The sequence below is a fragment of the Pongo pygmaeus genome, chromosome 19, assembly GCF_028885625.2.
Source record: "Pongo pygmaeus isolate AG05252 chromosome 19, NHGRI_mPonPyg2-v2.0_pri, whole genome shotgun sequence".
Taxonomy (NCBI): domain Eukaryota; kingdom Metazoa; phylum Chordata; class Mammalia; order Primates; family Hominidae; genus Pongo; species Pongo pygmaeus.
Window position 1 is genome coordinate 56,639,521 of NC_072392.2, and position 26,319 is coordinate 56,665,839.

Below are 26,319 nucleotides of genomic sequence, written 5' to 3' on the forward strand. Positions count from 1 at the left end.
AGGCTACAGTGCTAGATGAAGACAGGGAGGAAAGAATGCTGATAAAAAACATATTTGTGGACTGTACTGACAATAATTTCTATTTATCAGTAAATTTCCCAAAGTGATAAAGATTCCCTTTACCTCTTGGGATCTATGCTTAGATCCTCTACTATTGTTTAAATAATCTATAAATTACTTATAGGCACCTTCTTCTTTTTCAAAGTTGCTTTAAAGCTCATCTTTAACACAAAACACAGGAAATGAAGTAATAGTTTTCATATAAGACTATTGAAAAAAAGAGAGTGGCCTAAGAATTTGTCTAGCTTAATTTTCTTTTTTTCTTTCTTTTTTTGTTTTTTTGAGACAGGTTCTTGCTCTGTTACCCAGGCTGGAGTGCACTGGCGAGATCACAGCTCACTGCAGCCTTGATCTCTTGGGCTCAAGCAATCCTCCAACCTCAGCCTCCCAAGCAGCTGGGACTACAGGTGCACACCACCACACCTGGCTAATTTGTGCATTTTTTGTAAAGACAGGGTGACATCATATTGCCCAGGCTGGCATCCAGTTTAATTTTCTACTGAGGAATCTGACGTCCAAACAGGAGAGAAATGTAAAGGATAAGAGTGATTGCCTCTCTATTTTTTTCTGATTACTAGGTATAATATTCATGTTGGAAAGCAGAGAAAAATGTTAAAAGGCAGGGAATCCTTTTATATTCTTAATTATATTCTTAATACAAAGGCAACCACTGTCAAAATATTGGCAGATTTTCTTCTGTCCTTTTTCCTAAATAGTATTTTTTTCAATATTGAAGGTATTATTTCCAGTATATGCAACTTTATGTCTTCTTTTTAAAAAAATTTTCACATATCGTAAGCATGTTCCCATAAATGTTAGCAAAAACTCCTGGTAATCATTTTCAACAACTGCATTATATTTTATCCAATGAATACACCATGCTTTATTTAACCATTCCTCTAATGTGAGACAAATATAAGTTGTTAATAACTTTTTACTCTCCTAAAAAACGCTATGACGATATTTGCCTGCAAATTATGGAGTAATTACAGAGTACTCTCCCCTCAGACAAATTCCTAAAAGGGAAATCACTGGAATAAAAAATATAAAGCATATGGGCAATAATCACAATTTAAACCACGGTATCTCTTTTGTCTACATGACTTTCTAAGCACATGCAGAAACCCTACATGTAGGGGAGCCCAGATTAGTCATATGGCCCCACTCCCTAGCAAGGCATCAATAGCCCTTCGTTTCCATGGTATCCTAAGTGCATCACTAAAAGTGGAAGTAGGGTAAGATTTAACAGGTCACGTAGGCTGCTTCCTATAAGCAGGATGTCCTAAAGAGCTTTTCAGATTGCACACTGGATTTGTTAAAAAGGGGAAGAGATTTATAGAGCCAAATAATTTATCATCATTGACAGTAATGTCTTGTCAGAATAATGCCCTGTCAGATTTTGTGCTGACAAAGATTTATGAATCTATCAACTGGTAAAATTTTCCCTCCTTGCTAGTGAGCATGAACTAGAACATTAATTTCTCTTCAGGTTTCTTTAGCTTTAGCCTAGTGATCTTTCATTTGACAAGTATCCACAAATTATACTTATTCCTGGCTAGAAAAGGCTCCCAGGAGTCTTGGTGTGGGGGGCATATTTTGGGATCTAAATAGGAAACTAGGTCTAGAATTGGTAGTTTCCCCAGTCCTCCATAGCATAACAAGACAGAAAAGTCAGTTACCTTTACTAACTTATCCAAAGGGAATGCTTTAAAAAATAGTAAAGGAAATTTCCAACTATCAAGAGCCATAAAAATGCAAAAACCACTACAATTCCTCATGTGACTTAAGGAACTCCTTTGACTCTTTTATCTCTCTATCAGATTCTTAATGTTTTTACCTTTCAAATAATATTTGGTTGATTAAAAACTGCCTGAGGCAAACATTTTTAGGTATGGAGTTAAAATTATTTCCGAAGCAATATTTTCAAAATTTAAAAATTGCTCTGGCCAGACAGTGACAACAGAAGAATGTGAAGTGTGAAGAGTGGCCATTGAGATGTGCTCTTAGGTACCCAAAATTGAAACATTTTAATCCTTTCTCTAACTTTTCTGATCACTATGCCTATTAAAGGTAGCAACTATAGCCCTGGGACACATTTGAACTAAGTAACTGTGGTTACCAAATGCTGCAACTTCAATAATATTTAACAGAGAGATGCTTATTGATATGTCATGGCCAGACACAGTTTTGTTTCAAGGTTCACTTATTAATATTTTTGAAATTTAATGCCTGCTATAGTTTGGATATGGTTTATTTGTCTCCACCAAAATGCATGTTGAAATCTGATTCCCAATGTGGCGTTGTTAAGAGGTGGGGCCTAGTAGAGGTGTTTGGGTCATAGGGGTGAAACTCTCGTAAATGGTTGGTGCCATTCTTGCAGTAGTTGAGTTCTCCTTCTGAGAACTTAGTTTCCAAGAGAGTGGGCTGTTAGAAAGCGAGGATCTTCCTCCTGTTTGGTCCTCCCTCTTGCCTGTGTCTGTTCTCCTTTGATCTTCTCTGCCATGTTATGAAGCAGCACAGAAGCCTTCGCCAGAAGCCAGGACCATGTCCTTGAACTTCCCAGGCTGCTGAACAGTAAGCTAAATAAACCTCTTTTCTTTATAAGTTACCAGCCTCACGTACTCTGTTATAGCAACACAAAATGGACAAAGACAATGCCCCAATACAATGAACTCCAGAAGCTGGAAAATGAAAAAGCTCAAGCAAACATGTCAATATATTAGGTGCCATAGAGGATGCCAATGAAGGTTTTTCTGGTTGTTTTTAAGTTGTCTAAAACAGAAATGGCATAATAGTTACACTGGGGGAAATTTCCCATAAAAATCACCATTTTATGGTGGCCCTAAATACTTACCCTTTCCTGGGATGTTTGATAGCGAAGGTGAAGAGCTGTGGGGTCCCAATCCACAGCGATATAGGCATTTCCAATGAAAGCTCTGTCTTCCCCACAATCAATTTTACAGCCTCTGCAAAATCTAAAAAGGGGGAAAAGATCCACAGAGGAAGAAATAATTATGAAGGAATCTAAATTTTCTTAATAAAAAATATTCTCCCTTCCTACTTTTCTGCTTTCCTCTTGGGCCTCACAATTTGTCATGGGCTTCTAACTTCAGACTCTGATACATGTAGGGATACTTATTAATAATTAGTATAGTTTCAGGGAATCATGCTTTTCACTTTTCAAGTCTTTATTTTGACAAAGTACTTGATACCACCTGTTAATCACAGGAAGATGTGAACTTTATGGCAAATAAATGACATGGGAATTGGCTGTTTGAGATACTACAGCACTCAAGAAATTCCAAATTCAGTTATTTAATGCTCTGAGGTAGGACAATTTATCTAGTATAACACCTAGCTCCTTGTCTGTAAAATGGCAGACTAAATAAATGCATATAAAAGTTTACAGAGGCCAGGCATGGTGGCTCATGCCTGTAATCTCAGCACTTTGGGAGGCCAAGGTGGGTAGATCACCTGAGGTCGGGAGTTCGAGACCAGTCTGACCAACATGGTGAAACCCTGTCTCTACTAAAACTACAAAAATTAGCCAGGCATGGTGGCAGGCACCTATAATCCCATCTACTTGGGAGGCTGAGTCGGGAGAATTGCTTCAACCTGGGAGGTGGAGGTTGCAGTGAGCCGAGGTCACACAACTGCACTCCAGCCTGGGTGACAGAGTGAGACTCTGTTTCAAAAAAAAAAAAAAAAGTTTTTAGAGTTGCAGGGGTAGGGTGGGAGATGGGGTAGGGGTGGAGGATATAATAAAGTCGTGGTTCCAATGCCTACTTTATTATTATTATTATTTTTCTTGAGATGGAGCCTTGCTCTGTTGCCCGGGCTGGAGTGCAGTGGTGCAATCTGAGCTCACTGCAAGCTCTGCCTCCCAGGTTCAAGTAATTCTCCAGCCTCAGCCTTCTACAGGTGCCCGCCACCATGTCTGGCTAATTTTTTGTATTTTTAGTAGAGACGGGGTTTCACCGTGTTAGCTAGGATGGTCTCGATCTCCTGACCTCGTGATCTGCCCACCTCCGCCTCCCAAAGTGCTGAGATTACAGGCGTAAGCCACCACGCCCGGCCAATGCCTACTTTAGACTCAGTTTGCTAAGTCTATTGCAGTTCTCTAAAGGGGGACTTTAGTATCATTAGGCACTTTCCCTGTTGTAACAGCAATGACCAATCAATCTCCATAACTCTTTAAAAACCAAGAACAGATTTCCAGCAAGGTCTAGTGAAGACTATGGTCTACTGTGCTTAGAACTGGCAAACTTATTTATATTTAAGGAGAGGCTTGGCGTGGTGGCTCACACCTATAATTCCAGCACTTTGGGAGGCTGAGGTGGGTGGATCACCTGAGGTCAGGAGTTCGAGACCAGCCTAACATGACGAAACCCCATTTCTACTAAAAATACAAAAATTAGCTGGGTACAGTGGTGCGCACCTGAAGTCCCAGCTACTCTGGAGGCTGAGGCAGGAGAATTGCTTGAACCTGGGAGGCAGAGGTTGCAGTGAGCCGAGATTGAGCCACTGCACCCTAGCTTGGGCGACAGAGCGAGACTCCATCTCAAAACAAAATAAAACAAAACAAAACAAAAAAGAAGAGGTGAAGCTATAGAGTAATAAATGTTTATCACAAGTTAGGAATTTGGTATGGACTGTAGTTTATAAAACCAGCTAAGTCTCAAAAGCAAAACTTATCTACTGACCTCAAAAGGAAGTGAAAAACATTTTTTGAGATGGAGTTTCGCTCTTGTTGCCCAGGCTGGAGTGCAGTGGCGTGACCTTGGCTCACTGGAACCTCTGCCTCCTGGGGTCAAGCGATTCTCCTGCCTCAGTCTCCCAAGTAGCTGGGAATAATTATAGGCACGCACCACCACGCCCCGCTAATTTTTGTATTTTTAGTAGAGATGAGGTTTTACCAGGTTAGGCTGGTCTCCTGATCCCAGGTGATCCACCCACCTTGGCTTCCCAAAGTGATGGGATTACAGGCGAGAGCCACCATGCCCAGCCATAATTCTTAAGTTTCTCATTATTCACTATTTACTTCTCAAAATTGGAAATCTTATGGAAATTGTATAATATCTAAAGCTGAAATTCTACTAATTATTTTGCAGATCACTTTACCTATACCATGGGCACCAAGCACAGGAGTTCCCATCTTTCTGCACAACTCGTAGAGTGAATGGATATTGATAGCCCATACTGTCATCACTGAAACAGAAGAGAACAAAAAGAGTGTAAGAAGCATTTCTGGTTCGAGGTCCAACTCCTTTTCATCTTCTCTTGAAGTAATCCTAGGAAGGGGCATTTGCCACAGCAGTATGCTCATGTTGACAGCTCAATGTTACTTACCCTAATCCATTAGCTGCAGCCCAGTACCAAATACACTCTGGCTTCCCATCCTCTATCTGGGCTTACAGAAGGGTAGACATACGACTGCCAGATGTCCCTAAGGGAGTCCATGCGGCCCACGAAAATTTTACAAGATAAGCTAATCATGAAATCAAATACTAATTATCCTTCAGCCTTAATTCTATCAGAGGATTTAATTCACATTAAACTAAAATAATTAGATCTTTCCATGACAAGAACACTGACACATTGCAGAAAGCTGTATATTTAGAAGTCTTCTTTAATCAGAATCGCTGATGTGGTACCTGCTAAGTACTACCTTAACTACTCAGAATTATAAGCTACATACCATTTTTGGAGTAACTTCTTTTAACTGCCAATGATTATGTCAACATGGCCCTGTGAATTTTCCAACTTTTAAAAAAATTTACTCATCCTTGCCCTAACAAGGAGCAATCCAACAATTTATACATATTATCAAAACATAAGCTGTACACCTTAGATGTATATACAATTCCTACTTGTCAATTATGGTTCAGTAAAGCTGGGGGTGGGGGAGAAGGAAGCAATGCAAGGAATATAACATAAGAGTGGCATACTTTACAGTCCATCTGGCAACTGATAGTGGTTATTACATGGGCTGTCGAAGGTAATGAAACCATGATAAAGAGTCACTGTAAGGGTGAAGGTGAGAATCACATCTGGCATAGGAGTTCCCATCTTTCTGCATAACTCGTCCAGTGAATGATCATTGATAGCCTGTACTGTCTAGTACCATGTCCAAATTGGGCCAGGAATAAGTGAGAAATCAAAAGAAAGATAACGGGATAAAACAATCAAGTAGCAATCATAGAAAGCTGTGCAGCACTTCTCTTCCGAAAATTTCTTTTACCTTTTTGCTCTAACTGAATGAAGCCTGGCTTTCTTGAGAATCCTGCTCCCCCTGCAGACTTTTTCCTTTTTTTTTTTTTTTTTTTTTGAGACAGGGTATCATTCTATTGCCCACACTGGAGTGCAATGGCGCGATTATGGCTCACAGCAGCCTCCACCTTTCTGGGCTCAGGTGATCCTCCCACATCAGCCTCCCAAGTAGCTAGGATTACAGGCACGCACCACCATACCTGGCTAATTTTTACATTTTTTGTAAAGACAGCATTTTGCCATGTTGTCCAGCCTGGTCTTAAACTCCTGGGCTCAAGTGATCCTCCTGCCTTAGCCTCCTAAAGTGCTGAGATTACAGGCATGAGTCACCACACCCTACCCCCTGCACTTTGTATTCTCATACGTTCCAGAACCTGGAGGTAAAATAGATCTCTTCCTTACTCCTATGCCACTTGTGCATGATTTCTTCTTCCTTCCTTTTCTAAAACATTCCAGCTTCTTTGTAGCATGTGCTACTGAATTATGCTACCTGCTATTCCTCCTTGGAAGGTACATATCTCCTTTTCTCACTAAAGATTGCAGTACCCAGTTCACTGTGTTTTTTCTCCACCACTTCTCCTGTTATTATTCTTGGTGACATCAACATCAATGCAATTAATACAATAGTAACTTGGTCTTCTCTCTTCCAACAATAACTTCCTCCACCCCATATGTAAACCCTCTCCAAATGTCATATTCTAGACCTTGTGAATACAAACTTTTCTACCTCCAAAATCTCAATTCCAAGTATCCTACTTTGCAACCACCACCTCTTATCTTTTTGGGTTACTTACTTATTCAAACATCCCTATTCTAATGATTCTTTCACCCAAGAGAAACCTCCAATCACTGCCCTGAAATCCTCACTTGCCTCTTTACCCACTGTCCCTGAAAATAATCACTCTTCTCCATAGACCCTTAATTCCAGAATTTTGTCCATTTAATCTAAAATTTCAAATTTATTGACATAAACACTCAAGAAGTCGAGAACTATACAATGAACACCCCATGTATTCATTACCCAACTATAAAAGTCATCAACTCCAGGCCACTCTTATTTCATCCATAACTTTACCAAGTACCACTAGAATCAGGTGAGAGTTACCATGCCTGGCTATCTTTTTTAATGTCCGAAGGACATAACCCACTCCAATCTCTACTCCTTTATCTATACTAAAATAGCTTTCACAAAGATCACCAAAGACCATTTTATCAAATCCAGCGGGCAATTCCCAGTCCTCTGTAGCATTTGAAACAACTATCACTCCTTTCCTGAAATACTTCTTCACTTAACTCCTGGTTTTCTTCTTACACTATGGGCTGCTCCTTCTCAATCTCTCTCTCTCTCCCTCTCTCTTTTGAGACAGAGTCTTGCTCTGTCGCCCAGGCTGGAGTACAGTGGTGTGATCTCAGCTCACTGCAACTTCCACCTCCAGGGTTGAAGTGATTCTCAGGCCTCAGCCACCCAAGTAGCTGGGATTACAGGCACGTACCACCATGCCCAGCTAATTTTTGCATTTTTAGTAGAGACGGGGTTTTGCCATGTTGGGCAGGTTGGTCTTGAACTCCTGGCCTCAAGTGATTCTCCCACCTCGGCCTCCTGAAGTGCTGGGATTACAGGCATAAGCCACTGCACCCAGCCTCGATCTCTTTTGATGCTTCTTTTTCCCCCTTTTCAATCTCTAAATGTCGGAATGCATATGAACTCAGTTCAGAGTTCATGTATAGATCATGGGAATCTTCTCTATTTAACTCTCACTCTCTAAATGTTAATCATCTGGTCTCAGGGCTTTAAATACCACCTATTTGTTGATGACATCTATATCTCCAGCAGAGGACATTCAAGTGAATTTTCCACTTGAAAATATAATAGACTTCTTGAATTTAACTTGATTCCTGTCTTTTCTTGCCAAAATCTGCTCCTTCTCCAGTTTTCCTTTTTCCATTAAATGGTACCACCACTCACAAACAATTGTTCAGGGTAAAAAGCCAGCCTGGGCCGGATGTAGTGGCTCACACCTGTAATCCCATCACTTTGGGAGGCTGAGGTGGGATCATGAGGTTAGGAGATCGAGACCATCCTGGCCAACATGGTGAAACCCTGTCTCTACTAAAAATACAAAAATTAGCCGAGTGTGGTGGCATGCACCTGTACTCCCAGCTACTCAGGAGGCTGAGGCAGAAGAATTGCTTGAACCTGGGAGGCAGAGGTGCAGTGAGCTGAGATCATGCCACTGCACTCCAGCCTGGTGACAGAGCAAGACTCCATCCCAAAAAAAAAAAAAAGAAGTCAGCCTGGATTCCTCTTTCCCTGCACTCCACATCCAATTCATTAGCAAGTCCTGGGAAAAGCCCTCGTCTAGAAGCTCTTCAATTCAATTACTTCACTTCAAATTTAATCTTGTCCAACTTTCATCTTTACTAAACACAACATTCATTAACTAAACTGCTTATCTATTATTTGCAGTTTTCCTTTACGATTTATTTAAATCTTAAAATAAATACTTTAAATAATTATTTATTTAAATAACTTATTTTGGCCGGGCGCGATGGCTCATGCCTGTAATCCCAGCACTTTGGGAGGCTGAGGCAGGCAGATCACTTGAGGTCAGGAGTTTGAGACCAGCCTGGCCAACATGGTGAAACCCTGTCTGTACTAAAAATACAAAAATTAGCCGGGCATGGTGGTGGGCACCTGTAATCCCAGCTACTCGGGAGGCTGAGGCAGGAGAATCGCTTGAACCTGGGAGGTGGAGGGTGCGTTGAGCTGAGATCGCGCCACTGCACTCCAGCCTGGGTGACAGAGCGAGACTCTGTGTCAAAAAAATACAAAATAAAAATAAATAAATAACTTATTTAAGTAAAGATTCATTTAAATCTTTAAATTTAAATCTGGCCAGGTGTGGTGGCTCACACCTGTAATACCAGTACTTTGGGAGGCCGAGGTAGGTGGATCACTTGAGGCCAGGAGTTCAAGACAAGCCTGGCCAACATGGTGAAACCCTGTCTCTACTAAAAATACAAAAATTAGCTGGGTGTGGTTATGAGCATCTGTAATGCCAGCTACTCAGGTGTCTGAGGCATGAGAATCACTTGAACCTGGAAGTAGAGTTTGCAGTGAACAAAAATCACACCACTGCACTCCAGCCTGGGTGACAAATTAAGAATCTGTCTCAAAAAAATAAAAAAGAAAAAAAAAGATGTATTTATCCTAAGCCCTACCCTAATCATCAAAAGACCCCATATCATAACAAATAAGTAAAGAACTTTTTTTATTTACCATAAAACAGAACTCTCATTTGTACCATGAGGGCAAGAAAATGATCTACAGGCCGGGTGCGATGGCTCACGCCTGTAATCCCAACACTTTGGGAGGCTGAGGCAGGTGGATCACCTGAGGTTGGAAGTTTGAGAACAGCCTGATCAACATGGAGAAACCCCATCTCTACCAAAAAGGCAAAATTAGCCAGGCATGGTGATGCATGCCTGTAATCCCAGCTACTCGGGAGGCTGAGGCAGGAGAATTGTTTGAACCCAGGAGGTGAAGGCTGCAGTAAGCCAGGATCATGCCATTGCACTCCAACCTGGGCAACAAGAGCAAAACTCTGTCGTAAAGGGAAAAAAAAAAAAAAAAAAAAAAGAAAATGATCTACAATTTGATTGAGATAAAAATAAGACATCATCACAATCCCAAAAATTATTCAGAGTAAATGCATTTACTAATCAAATAGAACAGTGGTAGGAAAAAGGGAAAGAAAACAGAAAATGTTAATTATTTTTATCTAGATTTATGAAATTACTTCACGTTAAAATGACATGGTAAGGGAAAAAGAAAAAAGAATGACATGGTATGGAAATAATCCAACAGAATTATTTTTTGTATCACGAGACTTTTCAGAGTTCATGTATAGAGTCACTCTCATTCTGAATTTCAGAGGACTGAGATTATACAAATTTCCTGGTGAATTCATACTCTCTACTTTTGCAACACAGAAGACAAGGATATTACTTGAAGCATTAGCAGGACGAATCCAGGTAAAAGATTAGAGAATGGAAGGATTATTAGACACTAGAATGTTTGGCAAAAGGAAGCTGTATCGTCTCTCCTACTCTAAATATCAAACCAAATGGTTGAATTGTATGCTCTCTGAGTGGTTCTTCCAAGAGTGATTAACTTGACATAGGCTGGGTCCTATCAGTCACGTAGAATTCATATAAATTATTTTTCTAGAGTTTGGAAACCACACGTTTAGATGGATCCCCTGAACTCACCAATCCTGGGCATGATTACTAGCTTCCTGAGGTGGGAGTGGGCTCGCTAACCGGGATACTTGAATCCAAACCGCATCATATAGGTCTTTCTTCCGGGTATGCACAGTACATGGAACAATCAATGGCATTCCAAAGAGGCTGGGGCGATTCTTCTGAGATGACAGGAAATACAGTTCTGTCCTCATCTGTATGTACAAACAAGAGAATAGAGAGTTGAGAAGACAGGCCTCTGATTCCTCCCTTTAGTTCTTCTAAATGCCTGCCAATGACAGGCATTATCACCATTTCAAATCAGTCACTATCACATTCTTCTCTATATTTATAAAACCATCTTTATTGACACAAAGAGAACGGTTACAGTGGCATCATAAAAAGGGCTGAGGTATTACCAGTTTTAGAGTTATTGCCTAGTCTATCAAATTTGGGTTTCAGCAATTAATATATTCAAACCACAGTTTCCTCTGATAAACATTTCTTACATACACTGAATCACATGTAAAAACTAGTAATAGCTTCACAGCTAAAGCCTTTTAAACAATTAAGACTCTTTCTTTCTCCAGAAAATATGCCAGTAAGCTGGGTGTGGTGGCTCATGTCTATAATCCCAGCAGTTTGGAAGGCTGAGGCAAGAGGATCCCTTGAGTCCAGGAGTTTGAGATCAGAATGGGCAATGTAGGGAGACCCCATCTCTATAAAGAAATAAATACAATTAGCTGGGCATGGTGGCATGTGTCTATAGTCCCAGCTATACAGGAGGCTGAGGTGGGAGGATTGCTTGAGTCTGGCAAGTTGAGGGTACAGTGAGCTGTGATCGTGCCACTACACTTCAGCCTGGAAGGTAGAGTGAGACCTGTCTCAAAAAAGAAAAAGAAATGAAAAGATGCCAGTGGAAAAAAAAAAAGACTCTCTCAACTATAGTTTTCTAGGGATAAGCTGTTGATAGTGGTTGTTGGAGTGGAAATTCCCAAAGTTTTGGAGATTTGTGAAACCTAGTAATTCTATTTCGTAACAAGCTTATCCACCTTCCTAAAAGCAGTTAAGTGATTTTAATCTTTTTTTTGTTTGTTTTTTAAATACAGGATAGGATAAAAGTAAGGTAAAATTTTAAAAATTTGCTTTGAGTATGTTAAAGAGATATTTATGATATTCCTTAATATAGAAATACTGCACAGAATTATCCTGGAAATGGCTGTTTAATAAACATTTAGTATAATGGAATGGTTGGTGGGAGTTCAAGGTTATCCAAAGCTGCTGAACCTTTGAACATTTAATTCCCTAAGAAGTTTGGTATTTATTGAGTAGTTAGAAAAGCTAAATCAACAACTTATCAACTCACTAGGGGTTAAGTTAGCTAGTTTCTAAGTAAAAAGACCTTTCTTTATTCAGATTATTAAGCATTTTATTTTGCCATTTTCATTTAAGCTTAAATACATAATTTTAAGACTCTATTTCATATGTTACTATTATTATAAGACCCAGAGAAATCCAGACAGAGTTCAGTACAAATATTTTATAAAATTTTAAAACGTAGCTAAACCCACACAGTTTTCATCCTCTCATTAAGGAACTTCTCCTAGTGCCCTAGGGCCCATACTTTCTCAGTTAGTACTGAGATAAATTCTACTCCCAGTTATTAACATGGTTAGAAACTTCAAGCCAGGGCCAGGTGCAGTGGCTCATGCCTGTAATCCCAGCACTTCAGGAAGCCGAGGCGGGCGGATCATGAGGTCAGGGGTTCGAGACCAGCCTGGCCAATATGGTGAAACCCTGTCTCTACTAAAAATACAAAAATTATCTGGGCATGGTGGCAGGCACCTGTAGTCCCAGCTACTCGGGAGGCTGAGGCAGGAGAATCACTTGAACCTAGGAGGCAGAGAGTACAGTGAGCTGAGATCGTGCCATTGCACTTCAGCCTGGGCAACAACAGCAAGACTCTGTCTCAACAAAAAAAAAAGAAAGAAACTTTAAGCCAAGAGCTACTAATGCAGAGAAAAATAAAAATCAGAGGTAAAGGGCACATTTCTGGCTGGATGCGGTGGCTCACACCCGTAATTCCAGCACTTTGGGAGGCCAAGGTGGGTGGATCACCTGAGGTCAGGAGTTCAAGACCAGCCTGACCAACATAGAGAAACCCCGTCTCTACTAAAAATACAAAATTAGCCAGGCGTGGTGCTGCATGCCTGTAATCCCAGCTACTCAGGAGACTGAGGCAGGAGAATCATTTGAACACAGGAAGCAGAGGTTGTGTTGAGTTGAGATCATGCCACTGTACTCCAGCCTGGACAACAAGAGCGAAACTCCATTGCAAAAAATAAAAAAGTACATTTCAAATAATTATCACAAAGCAACTAGCTTTCCATTATCACTGAGTTTAAGAAACAGAATATAGTGAGCACTCAAAAGCCTCCCATTTGCTTCCTCTAAATCACAAATTCTCCCTTCCTCACAAAGGTAACTATTATTCTAAATGTTACAGTAATCACTTTCTTGCTTTTCTTTACAGTTTTATATCCTATGCAGAAGTAAATAAACACTAGATTTCATTTTCCCTGTTTTAAAACTTTTTATATTTATAAAAAGAATTACTTAATTCATTTTTTTTGTTTGTTTGTTTGTTTTTTGAAACAGGGTCTAGCTCTGTCATCCAGGCTGGAGCGTAGTGGTGTGATCTCAGCTCGCTGCAACCTCCACCTTCTGGGCTTGAGAGATTCTCTTGCCTCAGCCTCCCGAGTAGCTGGGACTACAAGTGTGTAGCACCATGCTGGCTAATTTCTGTATTTTCTGTACAGATGGGGTTTCACCATGTTGCCCAGGCTGGTCTTAAACTCCTGGGCTCAAGCAGGAGCCCAGCCCACCTCAGCCTCCCAAAATGCTGAGATTACAGATGTGAGCCACCGTGCCTAGCCTAATTCTTTTGTGTCTGGCTTCTTTCCATCAACATTAGGTTCACGAGATTCATTTATATTGGCTATAACTACAAATCCATTCATTTTCATTCCTGTATAATGTTCCATTATCTTAACATATCTCAACTTCCCAATCCCTTCTACAACTAATGGACATGTAATGTTTTCATTTTGGGGCTACTATAGATAATGGTGCTACGAATATTCTTGTACATATCTCCTGGTACACATATCTTTTGGGTGGATACCTACAGGTAGAACTGCTTATCTTTAACTAGAAAATTGTATTCCAAAGTAGTTGTATTAATTTATATTCTCATCAGCATGGTATGAGAGTTCCTGTTGCTCTACTTAGCAACCCTGTCAGTCTGTTTAATTTTACCTGTTCAGGTGAGTGCACTGATATCATAATATTGTTTTAATTTACATTTCACTGATTACTAGTGTCGTTGATCACTTTTTTTTTTTTTTTTGAGACGGAGTCTCGCTCTGTTGCCCAGGCTGGAATGCAATGGCGTAATCTCGGCCCACTGCAACCCTCTGCCTCTGGAGTTCAAGCGATTCTCCTGCCTCAGCCTCCCGAGTAGCTGGGACTACATGCGCCCACCATCACGCCCAGTTAATTTTTGTATTTTTAGTAGAGACGGAGTTTCATCATATTGGCCATGCTGGTCTTGAACTCCTGACCTTGTAATCCATCCGTCTCGGCCTCTCAAAGTGCTAGGATTATAGGCATGAGCCACCGCACCCAGCCAAGTTATCAATTTTGATGAAGTCCAATTTAATCTTTTCTTTTATATGAGTAGCGCCCGGAATGTATTCACCAATATTATCTTCCAAGGGCTGTTTCATTGTTTTGCTTTCAAATTTAGCTCTATAGAACACCTGGAATTGTGGTGAAAGGTAGGTGCCAAGTTTCATATGGATATCTAACTGTCCCAGCACCACTTGCTGAGAAAACTATCTTTCTCTCACCACTCTGCAATGTTATCTTTATTATAAATCAGGTGTTCATACATTTGTGAACTGGTTTCTGGGCTCTCTATTCTATCCCAATGGTCTACTTGTCTTTTCTTGTACCAATACGACATTATTTTAAATATCATATCTTTATGAAATAAATCTTGATATCTGGATGATATCCAATCTTGATGATATCCTCATACCTTATTCTTCTTCAAGAGTATCTTGGTTATTCCTGGTGCTTTGTATTTCCACATATGAGAATCAGCTTATCAACCCACACACCACACACGCGCACACACACACACACACACACACACACACACACACACACATGCAGACTTTGCATTTTTATTGGGATTGTGCATTAAGTCATCTGTAGATTAGTTTGTAGAGAACTGATATCTTAAAATATTGAGTCTTCTAATCCATGAACATGGTTTATTCCTTCCAATATTTAAGTCTTCTTTAATTTCTATCAATATTTTATTTTCTATATAGATGTCTTATGTGTCATTTTTAAAGTTTATTCCTAGGTACTTAATGTTTTCTCAGCATTTAATTTTTTTAATACTAAGATAAATAATATCTGTAGTTGAGTTGAATGGTGGCCCCTAAAACAGTATATCCATATATCCATGTTCTAACCCCTGGAACCAGTAAATGTGACCTAATTTGGTAAAAGGATGTTTGTAGATATAATTAAGTTGAGGATGTCAAGATGAGATCATCCTGGATTATCTGGGTGGGCCCTAAATTCAATGACAAGTATCCTTATCAGAGAAAGACAGAGAGAAGGAGAAGGCTATATGAAGAGGCAGGGATTGCAGTTATGCAGTCACAAGCCAAAGAATGCCTGGAGCCACCAGAGGTTAGAAGAGACAAGAAAGCATTCTCTCCTAGAACCTTTGGAGGAAGCCCCCACCCTACAGAAACCTTAGTTTCAGACTTCTGGACTCCAGAAGGTGAAAGAATAAATTTCTGGGCCGGGTGCAGTAGCTCACACCTGTAAACTCAGCACTTTGGGAGGCCGAGGCAGGCAGATCACGAGGTCAGATCAAGACCATCCTGGCCAACATGGTGAAACCCCATCTCTACTAAAAATACAAAAATTAGCTGGGCGTGGCGGCGTGCGCCTGTAGTACCAGCTACTCGGGAGGCTGAGGCAGAAGAATTGCTTGAACCCAGGAAGCGGAGGCTGCAGTGAGCGGAGATCGCACCACTGCACTCCAGCCCGGGCGACAGAGCGAGACTCTGTCAAAAAAAAAAAAAGAATATATTTCTGTGTTTAAAGCCACCAAATTTATGGTAATTTGTTATAACAGTCCTAAGAAACCAATACAGTACCTTTTTTACAATTTCATTTTCTCTTGTTGCTGCTATACAATCAATTTACTTGATCTAGAAGCCCTGCTTTCCTTTATTTTATTTATTTATTTATTTATTTATTTATTTATTTATTTATTTATTTTAGACAGAGTTTCGCTCTTGTCACCCAGGCTGGAGTGCAATGGCACGATCTCGGCTCACTGCAACCTCCGCCTCCCAGGTTCAAGCAATTCTCCTGTCTCAGCCTCTTGAGTAGCTGGGACTACCGGCGTGTGCCACCATGCCTGGCTGATTGTTGTATTTTTAATAGAGACGGGGTTTCACTATCTTGGCCAGGCTGGTCTGGAACCCCTGACCTCATGATCCACCCGACTCGGCCTCCCAAAGTGCTGGGATTACAGGCGTGAGCCACTGCGCCCGGCCTTTCCTTTACTTTATAAAATTAGGACACTAAAATCCAAAGAGCTCAATCAGCTATCTAGTGGCAGAATTAGAACTAAAACATAGGTTGCTAAATTCCTAGTTCAGTGCCCTTTCTACTCTACCAAGTTGCCACTATACCCGAAGACTACCTCTTTAACAATTATCCACTGACCACAGTTTTCAAACCTTCCTTTTTCTTTTTTACCAAAGAGTCAACCTTTAATGCAGTAGTTATATATTAGACTATCAAGAGAGGAATTATGCACAACTTGATTTTGCTCAAGAACATTCTTGTGTCCTCTAAGAAAAAAAAAAAAAATCCCAAAACAAAAACCTTTTCCAAAGCCATCCGCATTTATGTGGCAATGAAGATATACATACATACCTACATAAACACACAGGAAACACAAATTTTGTGTGTGTTGGTTTTTGTTTTTTTCTAATTTTTTTAGAGACAAGGTCTCACTTATTGCCCAGGTTGGAGTGGAGTGGTTATTTACAGGTGTGAGCATCATAGCATATTATAGCTTCAAAATCCTGTCCTCAAGGGATCCTCCTAAACATGCCTGGCTTAGGAGACACTTTTTTTTTTTTTTTTTGGAGACAAAGTCTCACTTTATCACCCAGGCTGGAGTGCTGTGGCGCAATCTACGCTCACCGCAACCTCTGCCTCCTGGGTTCAAGCAATTCTCCTGCCTCAGCATCTTGAGTAACTGAAACTACAGGCGCATGCCACCATGCCCAGCTAATTTTTTTATTTTTAATAGAGATGGGGTTTCACCACGTTGGCCAGGCTGCTCTCAAACTCCTGACCTCAGGTGATCCCCCTGCTTCAGCCTCCCAAAGTGCTGGGAGTACAGGTGTGAGCCACCGCACCCGGCCATTTTCTTTCTTTCTTTTCTTTTTCTTTTCTTTTTGAGACAGGGTCTTGCCCAGGCTGGAATGCAGTGGTGCAAGCAAGCATGGCTCACTGCAGCTTTGACCTCCTAGTCTCAAGTAATCCTCCTGCCTCAGCCTCCAGAGTAGTTGAGACTATAGGCACACACCATTATGGCTGCTTAGTTAAAAAAAAAAAAAAAAAAAATTTTTTTTTTTTTGGAAGAGACGAGGTCTCACTATGTTGCCCAGGCTAGCCTTGAACTCCTGAGCTAAGGTGATCCTCCTGCTTCAGCCTCCCAAAGTGTTGGGATTACAGGTGTGAGCCACTGCACCCGGCCAGGAGACACAAATTTTTAAAGAAAGTAGTACTCAGATGCACTGACTATCCTGTTGCCTCTTAATATACGGATGAGGAATGTCATTTCATACATTAGCCACCATGAGTAATACTAAATCCTGGCTCTGATCACTTATATTAGCATATATAATACATTGAAAATGCATTCACAGCAACAGATTTTGAGGACAGGATAAAAAAGTAAAAAAATAAAATTTGTAAAATTATTAAATTTTTAAAAATTAAAGAAGAGAAGAAAATGCATTCAATGATGTTGCAAAGACAGAAAATGACTATTTCACAAATGACACTAGCAAGACTGGCAGTGAGTTGCCTAACATTTAACTAACCATTTTTCGGTGGACTGCAATGATGTAACCTGTAAAGGGGCTGTCAGGAAGAGATGGCATGTGACCATTAACCATTCCATTTGTGAAGTTCTTCTCAGTTCCACATGGCACAACAGTGTTTGGCATTCCATTGGGGATGAATATTGGTCGGGGTAGGTCCCCATTGGTAGTCAGGGTGAACATTCCATTTGTAGATGGCGAAGAGGAGAAATCTACAAATTCAAAGATAAGTACAGCATCATAAGCTTGTTGTATTTTCATCTTTGCTCTTTTCTCAAGTATCCTGAGGACCAGAGACAGTGTGGTCTCTTAACACAGGGCAGGGAGAAATCACGGTATAAATAATTCTAGATTTATTGGAAGATTTTAATTTTCCAGTTTTACTTCCCTAACTCATACTTTTGACCAAATGAAAAGGAAAGAGTAACTGCTGGAAACTATTAAGCAGAATTTTTGCAGAAACCTGTAACAGCATCATGTTGTAGCACACAAACAGTTCTATCACTTGTTTTCTTTTCCTTCTCTTAGCCTTTGAAGACATTGTCCAATACAGTAACCTCTACCCAGATGTTGCATTTAAAATTTAAATTAGGCTGGATGAGGCAGCTCACATTTGTAATCCTAGCACTTTGGGAGGCTGAGGTAGCAGATCCCTTGAGCCCAGGATCTAGTGACCAGCCTAGGCAACATGGTGAAAACCCATCTCTACAAAAGATACACCATAGCTGCACATGGTGGTACACGTTTGTAGTCCCAGCTACTTGGGAGGCTGAGGTGGGAGGATTGCTTCAGCCCGTAAGGCAGAGGCTGCAGTGAGCCAAGATGATGCCACTGCACTCCAGGCTGGGTGACAGAGTGAGACCGTTTCTCAAAATAAATAAATTAAATTAAATAAAAATTAAAAATGCATTATTCTCAGTCACACTAGCCACATCTCGAGTGCTTAACAGTCCACGTGACTGGTGGATACTGTATTGGATGGCAAAGACCACAGAAGTTTCCACCACTGCAGAATTCTATTGGACAGTGATGCTCTAAACTAAAACTAAAATTAGATCATCCACCAACTCACCGTCAGGACTATCTACCTGCTACACGTCAATGAGGGGAGCCTCATAAAGCCCTTTATAGTTGGGAATTAGCCTAATTAACCTAATTGTAAGTAATATAAACAATAGACAAAGCATACTAGTGGCTAAAAGGACTCAGTGAGTGACCACATTAAATTACATATAATATTGGATTTCTTTCTAGCTATATCTATTGTTTATATTTTCTGGTAGTATGTTCCTCTCATACTAGCTGTTGCCATGTTAGTATTAGATAAAAGTTCAAAGAGATATGAATTCCAAGAGTATATTAGCTAACAACTACCTAACTGAAGTCACTTGGGTTCTCTAAATTTTAGGTTTCTCATCTAAAAAATATGGAATAATCAGTAAGGTTTCCCTTGGGTTCCAAAATTCTTCTGCTATATAATATCCTCAGCATGAACAAATATAAAAAAGATGACAACTCTTAGACAAATATTTAAAGGAGCAATCATGAGAAGGAGTTCTAGTTCTATCTTACCTGTCTGTGTTGGACTAGAAGCTGAAATTGGAGACGCAGGGACAGGAATTTCAAATGCACACAAAAATCCACTCACTGAGAGTCGTACTTTTTGGTTGTCCTGAGGAAAGTTCTACAGAAACAGCAGCAAGATGAGAAGGGGGAGATGTTTCAGATAAAATGGAAAAGTTCTCTCTCTCACGTATTTCAAAAGAATGTCTTAGGTGCTTTCATCCACAAAACCAACGAGATGATTGAATAATTTTTCAACTACATAAAGGATGAATGCTTGATAAAAACAACGGAAAACTAACCTCAATTTTTGAACTATTATCTCTTTTCACAGGAAGAAGTGTGTTGTATATGACTGACTTCTTCAGTTTTGTCCATTACAGGGATCTAAATTCCAACCCTCAGAGACTCCATTTTTGCATTTCATATTAAGAAACTGTCAATGAGGTGAGTGTGTGTTCAGAAATCCCAAAGATGAATATAAATAATACCAGTTGCAGGAGCTTAATTTAGAGTCGGCAATATATTTATTAGATTATTTGTTTCCCCAGCTGGTATGTAGAAAGACATGATTGGTGTCAATTTGTCTTTACTCTTAATTTCTTAGTGTATTAAAAGACCAAGTATATATATTCATAAATACTAAAAACACACATTCATAAATACATAAAATACTTTAACCTAGGAAGAATTCTAGTAACAGCGGTAATATAGAAGAGCTGTCAAGTGTAATAGCAGCAGTCTTTGGTAATAGCAGCAGTCTTTGGTGGAAACCTATACTATAGTGACACAGCTAGAACACTCCATATAGGCAGCCTTACATATTTCCCTTCTTCAAAAATACCACCATCAGTATTATCCCTTTATTCTGGTAGAAAATGCTTAAGTTTCTGGGTTGGAAAACTTGGCATTTTTTGTTGTTGTTGTTTTTCAGTTTTCGTTATGTTTTAGCATCTCTCTTGGTCATATAACCTAACAACTGATCATAATAATTGAGAAAAATGTCATATTTGAAGGACAGAATCAAAAGTTTCTTAGAGTAGTTAACATTACCTTTATGTTGGAACCATGTACTTCTGCTAGAAGGATTTGTTCTGAATTAAGTCCACAGAGATCACTCAGCTGTTTTTTTAAACCTGTGTACTTTTCATCCATATTCAGTCTTAGTCCATACCGTACAGGGGTAGTACCATCTAACCTAATCACTAGTAAAGAGAAAAGATCTTTTATCGGTAAAATGCAGGTTTCATTGAAAATCTTAAATGCTGTGTACAGATATATCTGACCTGTAAATATAATAGCAAATATTTCAGCCTAGAATTTTTATTTTATGTGTAAACACTAAAACAGATGGTACTTAGGGATAACGTTAAGTGAAATCAGTATTTTTTTGGTGTTCATCTGACATAAAAGTATGAGTGGCTTTGCAGGGTTTTAAAGAGAGTTGCTGGCATATTTGAAACCAAAAAAACATGCCCCAATCTACATCTTTCAAACCTCAAGTCATGCCTAAAATTAGGTTGCTCAATTATAATATGCTGACTACCGGTCTTTATTTGTAAACAAATAACTATGCTTAGAAATTCAGGCTATTTAAATAAAGTAAATTTAATGGAGTCAAGTAATTTTTCAGAACTTTGTGACCTACCTGTTATTTCTAAGTGCATATAACTGTCCATTGGTAGTGGCAAAGACAAAAAATTGAAAGGGTCAAATCGGACACTTATATGCCCACATGTCTTGCATTTTACTTGAGATCTTAGCTGCCCATGGAACAAATCCACAACAATTGATCTGTTTCTTCTTAGATGGTTGTCCCAGGCCTAGCAATAAAAAAGATGAGAATTTTCTCTCAAAATCCAAAGGAGAGGCATTTCTATATCAATTCAAAGAAACTAGTTAAATATATTGGATTTAAATGTAAAGAATATAATCCTTACTCTTCATTTAACATAAAATATTAAATTGAGATGGAAAATCCTATTTTTCATTTGTTCTTATCAAGGTAACAATGGTAAATATTAAAGTTATTTGTCCATTAACAAGTATAAAGCATGCCTATAGGTCACTGTATGCATTACTTTAGCAATTATGGGAACTCTTTAAATTCCACTGGATAATTATTCCTACATCCAGTCCCATAAAGTTTACAATGTGAAATGGCAACAGTTTTCTATTTTCATTAAAAGTATTTTTGTTTTGGCATTATTGCATAAGAATTAAGCACAGAAATAGAAATTCATTCATTTTTGCCATAAAGTTCTGATCTCAGAATAGTTTAGGTTGCATTTAAGTTGTGCTACATGAATTTGTGGCCAGAACATTTTGTCTATTGCTTACATTAGAAACTCAAAATTGACAAACCTCTGCAGCTACTTCCCAGTTTGGTCGCCCATCACTGTCCTTCAGTTCCACATATGGCTTTTCATGGACTCGGTTAAGATCTTCATGAAGACCATCCAAGAGAAAAGCCAGAAGTTCTTGGGAGTCTTGTTGCTGAAACCCATTAAACCTGGGAGCATATTTTGCTATGGTCCACTATAAATATAAGAAAAGTCACAGTCATTATTTCCTACCCATAAAATTTGGAATTAATATGTCCTATAATCCAATTAGAACCATTGTAAGAAAATAAATAGTATAGTACTTAGTCTGCCTCTATTTCAACAAATATATTTTGGATAATCATGAAATTTTTTGAATCTTACTGTCAAATGACCCCGCCCCAAAAAAAGAGAAGTATTTTGGCCAACACTGTGCAATACTGTGTCCTCAGTTCAGTATCACATAAGCAAACTGTTCTTCAGGCACACAGATGTTATTTAAGACAGAAATATTAAAGCAGCGTTTGCTCACATTGAAAGACATGCTGTTCTATAACGTTTTACACATTTTTATATGCATATGAAATATGTATATTTTATAGGTACATAATATATACATAACACATGCATAAAATAATGTGTATATAATAATACATAACATGTATAAAATAATATGTGTATATATTATTTTATATAATGTAATGTTGTCTTCAACAATTACATTTTCTGGTCTTGTTGCCTCCTAAATTTTATTAACTGCATTATATTATAGAATTATTTAGAGGATATAAATTAATCAGAATAGTGCCTGGCAAGAGGTAAGTAGTCAAATGTGTAGCTGTTATAGTTAATAATTTGTAATATAAAAAGCTTTTGCTTTGTATTTAAATAAAAATAATGAATAATCCTAACCACTAAAATCTACTACATCTGATATTAATATAAAACTTATATTCATTAGTTTCATTCATTCATCCTTCTACTTTTTTTTTTCTTTTTGGAGACAGAGTCTTACTCTGTCGCCCAGGCTGGAGTACAGTGGTGCGATCTTGGCTCATTGCAAACACCACCTCCCAGGTTCAAGCATTTCTTGTGCCTCAGCCTCCCAAGTAGCTGGGATTACAAGCATGCACCACTATGCCCGGCTAATTTTTTTTAGTAGAGACAGGGTTTCGCCATGTTGTCCAGGCTGGTCTTGAACTCCTGGCCTCAAGTGATCCACCCACCTCGGCCTCCCAAAGTGCTGAGATTACAGGCGTGAGCCCCTGCGCCCAGCCTACTTCTTTGTATTCTACAGATAGAACTATCTTAGCTATGTTGAAAATGTATTGGATTGGATGTAATTAATAAGACTCTGAGGTCCACCCTGCAGTTAGAATACTGCTAATAGTGAAGTATTACCAAAAAAGGTTTACTCTTCATATAAGACGTTTACAAATTAGTAAAATGAATGACATCCCCAATTTAGAGTGTACCTTTGGTCTTTATCCTACCCACTACATATACAATAGTATTTTGCATATATTTAAACAAGCAAAAGAATTTGGCCTCTTGTTTATACCAAGTGAAGGGTCCAAAAACATTTATTAAGCTAAAAGGCTAAACACAAAAAACAAGTAGAGAAAAATGATTAAACAACTATTTAGGAATTAAATACTTTTATATTATTTTAACCTGCTTACCCGAAGCTTTAATGGGGCAACATTCTTCTGAGTTCCACTCCAAAGTTCCTGTACTAAATCACCATAGCATTTAGCCATATGCCCCTTCATACCAATGGGATTTGTCCTAGAAGTTCGAGAGGAAAATTTGTTGCCAAAGATTCTCATAAATCACAATCATGTGGGCACAAAAATGCCTAGCATCTCACATCAAAATATCTTTTCTTTTTGAAACAAGAGATGTATTCCTTGGCCTATTTCATATTAAATAGGGCAAATAAAATAAAATCGTTCTCCCGCAGGGTGAAAAAAGAGGAAATTTAGGTGATATTGGGTTTATATCAAAGTCACAGGTTAAGAGGCCAGTGACTCAAGAAAGATTACCTGTTGAGTTCATAAAGATGTCTCCCTGAGATAAAATACTGTGTCAGTGGCTGTGTATTACTAACACACTGGATGCTTGAGTTCATGAAGCATGTGTTTCCCAGGTTGCTTAGACCTGTGGCTCCCTTTTCTGTGGGAACTGGAACAAACAATATGAGAACCAAAGCTTAGCTGTAGTAATATGCCATGGCACAGTTACTTATATTCAATGAAAAGATTTTTTATAACTCTCATAATCAGCTAAATGGTGCTAATAATTCTCTAGCAGGTCTTTGAAATGCTAGAGAAGGCTTTTCATGGAGTGTCTGGCCACAGTGATGATCCATGCTCATTTGTAACCCAGAAGTAGCAATTATTCTTTTTAATTGCTATGATTTTTCAAAATAATCCAAACAATTCTTCTTCTAGTATGCCTTTTAAAACATATAAATTATTTAATTGCAGAGTTAGAAAGAAATTTAGAAAATAATTTGATGGTGGGTTTGCCAACATCAAATGTTGCTTCAGGAAAAAAGAAAAAGAAGAAGGCCCTAATTACTTTTGAACTAGAAAACCAAAAGTTGTTAGCACTTCAATAGTTGAGAGAAGAAAAAAAAAAGAATACATTTAAAATAATCTCTTTAAAAAATAATACTGGAGACTTACCCTTGTGTCTATCTATTTTACTACTATTTGCTATAAAAGACATCTCCTCAGGCCAACTCATATCTTTGTTGCGAACTGGAAGGACAGATAGGAATGTGTTAATTTCTTATCTATCTAATTTACACCCACTCGATTGCTTCTTTTTTTTTTTTTTTTAAGACATCTTATTCCTAAATCAGAAGTTTTAAAATCTAGTTAATTTTAGTACATGCATTGCTTAACGATGAGGTTACATTCTGAGAAATGCATCATTAGGTGATTTTGTCTTTGTGTGAACATCACAGAGTGTACCTACACAAACCTAGGCTATGTATGGTATAGGCTGTTGCTCCTTGGCTACAAACCTGTACAGTATGTTACTGTATTGAATACTGTAGGCAAGTGTAACACAATGGTAAGTATTTGTGTATCTAAACATGTTGGAACATAGAAAAGGTACAACTAAAAATACAGTATTATAATCTTATGGGACCACTGCTGTATACAGGTCTTTTGTTGACAAATCTTTTTGCAGCACATGCCTGTAATTGGCTCTAAAACCATTCCTATTCTTCATATTGAGGACTTTAAAGTCACTTGGTTTGAATAATCTTTTCCCTCAATTACCTACTTGAAGTAAAATTATACTCAACCATCTACAGAAGTAATTAAAGTTCAGAAACAATGGAATTTCTTATACTTAAAACATTAGAAATTACAACTCTTTCTTAAATTGTAACAACTGTCAGAGTAATTTATTCCTTTTTTTTTTTTGAGACAGTCTGGCTTTGTCCCCCAGTTTGGAGTGCAGTGACGTGATCTTAAGTCACTGCAACCTCCGCCTCCTGGGCTTGACTGATTCTCGTGCCTCAGCTTCCTGAGTAGCTGGGACTACGGGCACGTGCCATCACTCCCGGCTAATTTTTGTATTTTTAGCAGAGACAGATTTCACCATGTTGGCCAGGCTGGTCTGGAACTCCTGACCTCAAGTGATCCATCCATCTCAGCCTCCCAAAGTGCTGGGATTACAGGAGTGAGCCACTGCGCCCGGCCTATTCATTTTAATACAAAGGCAGCTAACAACATTGCCACAAAACTTGATGGGAAAAGATACACTTAAAAAGTTTTTAATGGCATGTGCATGCCAGTGTGTAAATCTATGAATATACAAGTAGCTCTGTCAGTGAGTAGCCAATGTTGGTGACTAATGAAAGCCTGTGCTACTAACTATGTAAGAAAGTTGTTTTCTTCACTCAAACTCAAAGCAGCAACTTGAAAATTTTAAGGAACTATAAATTTGTAAACTGAATTCACTTGTTTTTATCTACCATTCCCATCCTTTGTCAGTCAATGACTAAAAACAGAATATTTTCCCTTTAAAGCAATCTAAATTGTATGGTAGGATTACATAAGAGTTCAAAGGATTTTCTTTTTCTTTTTTTTCCAAAGGGTTTCTTTATCATAAAAACATAATGATCAAATAACAGTTGTCTTGGAGAAAATTATAAAATGGGTTATTAGTAACTCTTTAGATTCTTCCCCTTGAAAATTTAATATAGATGCATGCTTCCATCTTGTACCTTCAATTACCAGGTGTTGTTCATCCTGGATTTTCAAATATTCCAATTTATGATCCTCATCATCCAGAAGAGTAAGGTAGTTCTGTGTAAGGAGGAGGAGATGTTTTTGTTATTTGGTTAGTAAACTTGAAACAAATACAGAGATAAAAATGAGTAACAATAAAAAAAAAACTTCTTTGTAGTTATATCACAAATATCTGGCCTACTATAGTTGTTCATAAATATTTATAACTTAGGTGGCAGTATGAGAGAAAGACAATGTGTACTTCATAAGCATTATCTTTCTCTTTTTTAAAATTTCAATAGGTTTTTGGGGAACAAGTGGTGTTTGGTTACATGAATAAGTTTTTTTTTTTTTTTTTAAAGATGGAATCTGGCTCTGTTGCCCAGGCTG

The 26,319-nt window shown here is 38.6% G+C and overlaps 1 protein-coding gene across 8 annotated transcripts in view; it reads right to left on the minus strand.

Annotated features, from left to right (window-relative positions):
• USP32 (ubiquitin specific peptidase 32) overlaps positions 1-26,319 on the minus strand; it is a 213,005-nt gene that overhangs the window by 10,443 nt on the left and 176,243 nt on the right. For all 8 annotated transcript variants that reach the window (XM_063655614.1, XM_063655613.1, XM_063655611.1 and 5 more), the window contains 12 exons: positions 25,926-26,007; positions 24,367-24,441; positions 23,722-23,860; positions 23,359-23,464; positions 21,717-21,890; positions 21,001-21,175; positions 20,406-20,557; positions 19,362-19,473; positions 17,790-18,001; positions 10,603-10,787; positions 5,182-5,268; positions 2,915-3,035 (listed from right to left, as the gene is read on the minus strand). In XM_063655614.1, coding sequence (XP_063511684.1) covers positions 2,915-3,035; positions 5,182-5,268; positions 10,603-10,787; positions 17,790-18,001; positions 19,362-19,473; positions 20,406-20,557; positions 21,001-21,175; positions 21,717-21,890; positions 23,359-23,464; positions 23,722-23,860; positions 24,367-24,441; positions 25,926-26,007 — 1,620 coding nt within the window. The remainder of the gene's footprint in view (positions 1-2,914; positions 3,036-5,181; positions 5,269-10,602; positions 10,788-17,789; positions 18,002-19,361; positions 19,474-20,405; positions 20,558-21,000; positions 21,176-21,716; positions 21,891-23,358; positions 23,465-23,721; positions 23,861-24,366; positions 24,442-25,925; positions 26,008-26,319) is intronic.